This window comes from Rhinatrema bivittatum, chromosome 9, assembly GCF_901001135.1.
Source record: "Rhinatrema bivittatum chromosome 9, aRhiBiv1.1, whole genome shotgun sequence".
In the NCBI taxonomy this organism is placed as follows: domain Eukaryota; kingdom Metazoa; phylum Chordata; class Amphibia; order Gymnophiona; family Rhinatrematidae; genus Rhinatrema; species Rhinatrema bivittatum.
The window spans coordinates 210,350,569-210,358,269 of NC_042623.1; the positions used below are offsets into that span (position 1 = coordinate 210,350,569).

The 7,701-nt window shown below is 51.4% G+C and overlaps 1 protein-coding gene across 1 annotated transcript in view; it reads right to left on the reverse strand.

Moving 5' to 3' along the window:
- Nucleotides 1-5,062, reverse strand: part of LOC115099620 — a 39,280-nt gene extending 34,218 nt beyond the window's left edge. Inside the window, exons 1-4 of the mRNA XM_029617351.1 lie at nt 4,803-5,062; nt 3,572-4,296; nt 2,804-3,013; nt 1,671-1,731 (exon numbers count right to left, since the gene is read on the reverse strand). Of these exons, the coding sequence (XP_029473211.1) occupies nt 1,671-1,731; nt 2,804-3,013; nt 3,572-4,296; nt 4,803-5,062 (1,256 nt within the window). The remainder of the gene's footprint in view (nt 1-1,670; nt 1,732-2,803; nt 3,014-3,571; nt 4,297-4,802) is intronic.
- Nucleotides 5,063-7,701: the final 2,639 nt, after the last annotated feature.

The following is a 7,701-nucleotide window of genomic DNA, read 5'->3' on the forward strand; positions in this document are numbered from 1 at the left end:
TGGTCTGTGGAAAGGGAGGGGATACAGGAAGCATGTGTGTGTGTGTGTGTGTTTAATTTTGTTATCTTGATGGTACTTTAGGATTTTTGGGCTGGAGCAAGGTAGACCTGGCCTTTTTTTTTTTTTCTTTCCATTTTGTTTTTCATTTTGCTGTCTATTTTGGCTCATCTAAACAAAACATACCAACATAAACATCAAATGAAACAAAAAACAAGTCGTCGTCCCCCCCCCCCCCCCCCACACACACACACACACACGGGGCTTCTTTCCCCAATTCATTGCTTGGATTGCTCTCTATAACAAATGCTCCCTTCTCACTCTTCTCTTCCTGGCATCTAAAAATGCTGAGTGGTAGGAGTGTGCACAGAGAAATGCTCGTTTTGGTGATTTTTTTGTTTGGTTTTGATTTTGTTTCCATTTTTCATCTGTTTGGTTCTTTTCATTCCTTTTGTTTTAGTATGTGCTATTTTTTTTACCATGCAAAAAGCACACACAAAAACAACATAATGACACGAATTGAAATTGTTTCATTTTGTGTCGTTTCAGATGGGATATGACAGGAAATGAAAGAAGTATTTGTTATGGAGAGAGTCAATAGTGGACCCTTGGGCCGGCTGAATAGAGACAAAGTCCAATAGTTGTTAAAGAGCCGGGAGGCGGACCCTGGCTGGAGCGGATTGGTGAAGTCTTCGCCCTGGAAACCCGAGACCCCCCCAGGAGAAGCTCGTAGGGGTCCGAGTCGCTGGGACTTAGGAGAATCGTGAAGAAGTCCGAAGGTCGTGGCTGGCTGAAGACAAGGAGAATCGTGAGGAAGTCCGAAGGTCGTGGCTGGCTGAAGACAAGGAGAATCGTGAGGAAGTCCGAAGGTCGTGGCTGGCTGAAGACAAGGAGAACCTGGAACCGGAGCTGGAGCTGGAGTCAAGGCACGGTTGGGACAAGCAGGAACCAGAGCTGGAAGCAAAGCACGGCTGGAACAAGCTGGAACCAGAGCTGGAAGCAAGGCACGGCTGGACCAAGCAGGCACCAGAGCTGGAAGCGAGGCACGGCTGGAACAAGCAGGAACCAGAGCTGGAAGCGAGGCACGGCTGGAACAAGCAGGAACCAGAGCTGGAAGCGAGGCACGGCTGGAACAAGCAGGAAGCAACTAAGCACTCAAAGGAGCGAACTCGTTGCAAAGGCAAAGTAAGAGAGGCAGACGCCGGTTTAAATAGCCAGCCGGCGTCTGACGTCAAAAACAGGGCGGTTCAGCACTTCTGGGTGCTGGACCTATAAAGGCAGTCTCTTCGTGTGCGCGCGCGCGCACGCGTTCCCCAGCAGGGGGAGGAGTCAGGCACGGGCCTCAGCGGCATCTCCACGTGGGGAGAGCCGCTGCCACGCAGTCGGGTCGGCCCTGGAAGCAGCGGGACGCGGCGGGCATGGAGGAGCCGGCGAACAGGTAAGGACCCGGTCGCTAGCCTAGCGACCGGGACCGCAACAGTACCCCCCCTTTTACGCCCCCTCTTCAAGGGACTTGGTCTGTCAGGATGGTCCAGATGGAACTGCTGTAGGAGGGTCTTGTCCAAAATATTGCGGGCAGGCTCCCAGGTATTGTCCTCGTTCCCACAACCCTCCCAGGCCAGCAAGTATTCCCAACGCCTGTTGGCAAATCGAGCATCAAGGACCTCTCGTACCTGAAATGTTGGATCCTCATCTGCGGTGGTGGAACCATCTTCGAGTGGCCTGGGGTGAAACCTGGAAAGAATCACTGGTTTTAAGAGGGAGACGTGGAAGACATCATGGATGCGTAGAGTGGTGGGAAGTCGTAGACGATAGGAGACCAGACCTACCCTTTCTGCTACGCGGAAGGGACTACAGAACTTGGGTGACAGTTTCTTGGAAGGTTGCCTCAAATGAATGTTTTTTGTACTAAGCCACACTCGATCACCTGGGAGAAAAGAGAATGCAGGTTTCCGGTGTTGATCATAGTAGCGCTTAGCAGTGCGTGCGACTTTCTGAAGCCGGTGTTGAGTGGAGGTCCAAAGTTTACTCAGTTGGTCAGCGGTTAACTGAGCGGCAGGTGAAGAGGTGGGTACAGGCAGGGGTAATGGTGGCTTAAGCTGTTTACCATACACAACTTGGAAGGGCGACTTCCCTGTCGCCGTATGTATTTGATTATTATAGGCAAACTCTGCCCAAGGGAGAAGCTCCACCCAATTATCTTGTCTGTGGTTGATAAATGCTCGTAAGAACAACTTTAATGAACGATTCATGCGTTCAGTTTGCCCGTTACTTTGCGGGTGAAAAGCGGTAGAGAAACTCAACTGGATCTTAAATTTTTTGCATAAGGCCCTCCAATATCTGGCTGTGAATTGGGGCCCCCTGTCGGACACAATGTCTTGGGGCAGACCATGGATGCAAAACACATGGTGTGTGAACAGAGAAGCCAATTCAGTCGTGGAGGGTAGTTTGGGCAGGGGCACGAAGTGAGCCATTTTAGAGAACCAGTCCACCGTGACCCAAACCACCGTCTTGCCTTGAGAAGGCGGAAGTTCTACCACAAAATCCGTGGCTATATGTGTCCAGGGTTCCGTAGGCACCGGTAACGGTTGCAGTAAACCTCTCTGAGGACCATTTAGTGGATTTTGCAGGGCGCAGGTGGGGCAGGAGTTAACGTAGAGCGAAACGTCACGTCGAAGTCCGGGCCACCAATAAAAACGATTTATGAGATCCAATGTTCTTTGTCTACCGGCGTGCCCCCCGGTCAAAGAGTCGTGTCCCCAAGACAAAACTTTTCTCCGAAGCCTTTTTGGAACCGGAGTTTTACTCATAGCATCAATTGAGGTGGTAGTTAGTTGAACACATGCAGGGTCCAGGATGGGTTGCGGAGTGTCCTCCTCTTCCTTCAGCTGGGTGGTACGAGACAGGGCATCGGCTCGAACATTCTTTTCTGCAGGTCGATACTTGAGGACAAAATTGAAGCGACTGAAGAAGAGTGACCATCTCGCTTGCCGTGGGTTCAGTCGCTGAGCTTGAGCTAAGTACAATAAATTTTTATGGTCAGTGTATACAGTCACCGGATGGTTAGCCCCCTCCAGCCATTGCCTCCACTCCTCGAAGGCTAACTTGATGGCTAAAAGTTCTTTGTCTCCGATGCCGTAATTACATTCGGCGGGCGAAAATTTCTTTGAAAAGTAGGAACATGGCATTAACTTGCCGGAAGCATCATGTTGACTGAGGACAGCGCCGACAGCCAGGTTTGAAGCATCGACCTCCAAGATGAAGGGGCGTTGTGGATCCGGGTGACGTAAGCAAGACGCTGCTAGGAATGCTTGTTTTAACTCTTCAAAGGCATCGGAGGCGGTGGTAGGCCAATCGTGAGCGTTGACTCCTTTGCGAGTAAGCGCGGTGAGAGGAGCTACCTTCTGGGAGTAATGAGGTATAAAATGCCTGTAAAAGTTGGCAAAACCAAGGAAACGCTGTAGGGCTTTCAGGCCAGAGGGACGAGGCCAATTGATAATGGCTGCAACTTTTTCTGGGTCCATCTGGAAACCGGATGAGGAAACAATGTAACCTAAGAACGGGAGCGTCTCACATTCAAACTGGCATTTCTCAAACTTGGCGTATAAATGATTGTCTCTAAGGGCTTGTAGCATCCGTTTGACATGTTGGCGATGAGTAGAGAGATCTTGGGAATAGATCAAGATGTCGTCAAGGTATACTATGACAAAAGAATGAAGCATCTCCCGGAATACCTCATTCATAAGATTCTGAAAGACAGCAGGCGCATTACATAAGCCGAAAGGCATTACCAAATACTCGTAATGTCCGTCACGAGTGTTGAATGCTGTCTTCCACTCATCTCCCGGACGAATACGAACCAGGTTGTATGCCCCACGCAAATCCAGCTTTGTAAAGACCTTGGCCCCCTGAAGTCTATCGAGCAATTCCGGGATTAGAGGCAAGGGATAGCGATCCTTCTTAGTGATGGAATTCAGCCCTCGATAGTCTATGCATGGCCTGAGGGAGCCATCTTTTTTGGCTACGAAAAAGAAGCCTGCTCCTGCAGGGGAGTGTGAAGGGCGAATGAAGCCCTTAGCAAGGTTTTCTGTAATGTAGTCCGACATTGCGCGGGTTTCTGGCAGCGAAAGAGGGTAAACCCTACCCCGCGGGGGAGTGGAGCCTGGCAGTAGATCAATGGCACAGTCAAAAGGCCGGTGGCACGGGAGGAGCTCTGCCTTTTGCTTAGAGAACACGTCAGAGAATTCTTGGTAAGGCAGAGGAAGTTCCAGAGCTGAGTGAGAGAGTAGTACTTCAGGCCTTGGAAGGGGGTCCAGACAGTTCCGGAAACAATAAGAACTCCACTGAGCAATTTGGAGTGAGTCCCAATGGATCACAGGAGCGTGTTGCTGCAACCAGGGGAGTCCCAAGACCACAGGATGTACTGATTTCTCGAGTAGCAAAAAAGAGATTGTCTCAGTGTGGAGCGTGCCAGTTCGTAAGGTGAGAGGCATCGTGGTTTCAGAAATGTAGCCAGGTAGGGGGGTTCCCCGGATGGAGGTAACTCGTAATGGAGGTATCCGGCGCTTTGTAGGTAGTCCCAGTTGGCGTACTAGTTCCTCCAGGATAAAATTCCCACCGGCTCCGGAATCAATAAATGCTAGAGTCTGGAAGGAGCCTCCGGGATACTCTAAGGTTATAGGGACCGTACATTGAGGAGCAGCATTAATACAGCCTAGGGAAATCTCCTCATCTCTCCCTAGACTTGACCATTTCCCGGTCTCGCTGGACATTGACCCAAGAAATGACCCTTGGTACCGCAATACAGGCAGAGCCCCTGGGTGCGTCGTCGTCTCTTCTCTTCCTCGGTCAGAGGCGCCCGCCCAAGCTGCATGGGTTCTTCCGAGGAGTTGCTGGTCACGGATTGTGTCTTGTGAGGTGCAGTCAGAGATCGGGAGAAGGAGGGTGCCAGCGAAACTGGCCGGCGAAGGACTCGGCCCTCCTTGGCCCGCTGTTGCAGACGTCGGTCAATCTTCCCTGCCAGATCTATTACCCCATTCAGGGTGGGCGGAACATCCTGGGCCATCAATTCGTCTTTGGTACGCCCTGCGAGTCCTTCAGGAAAATACCTCGCAAGCAGTCATCCTGCCAGCCGAGTTCCATAACCAGAGTGCGGAATTCAATGGCGTAATCCGCCAGAGAACGGGACCCTTGTCTTAGCTGCAGGATCTCAGTGGTAGCGGTAGACATACGAGCTGGTTCATCAAAAGTTTGTTTAAAATGAGACACAAAATCCTGCAAATTGTGAAGCATGGCGTCTTGATTCTCCCACATGGGTGAGGCCCAAAGCATGGCCTTCCCATCGAGCAGTGACAAAATATATGCCACCTTGACGGCATCAGAAGGGAACTGCCCCGGTAACAAGGTGAAGCGGATGAAGCATTGATTCAGAAACGCCCTACACGATTTGGCATCCCCGGAGTAACGTGTGGGCGCCGGAAGTTGAGTCTGCACGGGAGTCGGAGGCACAGGCGGAGGTGGGGGTTGTACCACCTCTGGAGGATTAGCGTCCAGCCGGCTGGCTAGACGATCCACCGTAGCTGCCAAGACCTCCAGGCATTGCTGTTGTTGCTGGATTCTTTGGGCCATACCGGGAATGGCCTGCATGGGAGAGGAGTCCGCCGAGTCCATGGCCTTTGCAAACTGTTATGGAGAGAATCAATAGTGGACCCTTGGGCCGGCTGATTAGAGACAAAGTCCAATAGTTGTTAAAGAGCCGGGAGGCGGACCCTGGCTGGAGCGGATTGGTGAAGTCTTCGCCCTGGAAACCCGAGACCCCCCCAGGAGAAGCCCGTAGGGGTCCGAGTCGCTGGGACTTAGGAGAATCGTGAAGAAGTCCGAAGGTCGTGGCTGGCTGAAGACAAGGAGAATCGTGAGGAAGTCCGAAGGTCGTGGCTGGCTGAAGACAAGGAGAACCTGGAACCGGAGCTGGAGTCAAGGCACGGTTGGGACAAGCAGGAACCAGAGCTGGAAGCAAAGCACGGCTGGAACAAGCTGGAACCAGAGCTGGAAGCAAGGCACGGCTGGAACAAGCAGGAACCAGAGCTGGAAGCAAGGCACGGCTGGAACAAGCAGGAAGCAACTAAGCACTCAAAGGAGCGACCTCGTTGCAAAGGCAAAGTAAGGGAGGCAGACGCCGGTTTAAATAGCCAGCCGGCGTCTGACGTCAAAAACAGGGCGGTTCAGCACTTCCGGGTGCTGGACCTATAAAGGCAGTCTCTTTGCGCGCGCGTTCCCCAGCAGGGGGAGGAGTCAGGCACGGGCCTCAGCGGCGTCTCCATGTGGGGAGAGCCGCTGCCACGCGGTCGGGTCGGCCCTGGAAGCAGCGGGACGCGGCAGGCATGGAGGAGCCGGCGAACAGGTAAGGACCCGGTCGCTAGCCTAGCAACCGGGACCGCAACAGTATTGTTGATGTTTACCTGTCATTTTCAAATGACAGCAAAGCCCTATTCAATAGGATCAATATTACAGCATTATGGAGGAAATACGATCTAATTTTAGGTCTACAACTATATTACTTGTGTCCCTGGTTAAGGAGAGACTTGGCCAAGTGGCCATTTCGCAGATGGCTTGCTCAGGCTTCCCCTGAAGTCAGCTTCCACTCATGCAGGTGCCAATTTTGAGATAAACAGGTAACAGAAAACCAAAATATTTTATGCATATAGCAACACTAATATAATTAAGGCTCCAATCTTCTATTTGGCTGCTACAAATAACAATTTACATCCCGATTTACTAAGTTTTTTTTTCCCCATCATAGAATTGGAGATAAGCTTTAGGGAATGAGGCCTTTAGTGTGGTTTCCTGGTATCTATACTGTTATTTTTACTCTCTCTGACAGCCTGGAATCTTTTCACTATCTAATCATTATTTTGCTAGTCTGCATTTTATTCTTTGGTTGCATTCTTTCCTAGCTAAGAAAGTTCTTACTGCTATTGTGCATTCCCTGATCAACACCAACACAGATTATTATAATAGCCTATACCAGTGACTACTGAAACAATTGCTTCAGTGTTTGTAATTGCTGAACATAGCCACTTGTTTAATGAGGGACTGACTATGTATCACCTTTGTTAAAGGATCATCACTGGCTACTAATCGAAAATACAGTAGTTCAGGATTAAATTGAAAATTCTTTGCTTAGTATTTGGTTCTTTCAGCCAAGGTGGCTGGAAATATTTACCAAATTATTTGGCATTTTATACTCCAAGTAGGGTGCTTCAGTTATCTCAGCAATCACTCTTGGTGGTTCCAGATGTGGTTGATATTGTTGCGATTCCGGGTCGCCCCTGGAATTGCCACCCACCTTATCGGCAGTCCGCGCGGGTCCCGCGCTCCCCGGGCCTCCAGGGACCTCGGCTGCCGCAGGCCCGGCGTCTCCCCACCTCGCCCGGGCCTGCAGCTACTTCTCCTCCTGCCTCTTTGCCGCGCCGGAGCAGCCGGCGCCTCGCGGCGGTAGGCCCCGCCCCCTAGACGCGCGCGCGCGTCTCGGCCCAGAATTTAAAGGGGCCAGCGCGGGAACCTTCGGGGACGCCTCCTGATGACATCAGACACTGCAGGGTACTTAAGCCCTGCAGCTGGACTAGGACTTTGCCTTGCAACGAGGTTCCCAGGTTTTCCTGTATCCAGTTGCTGCGTCCCTGCTTCCTTGTCTTCTTCTTGGCT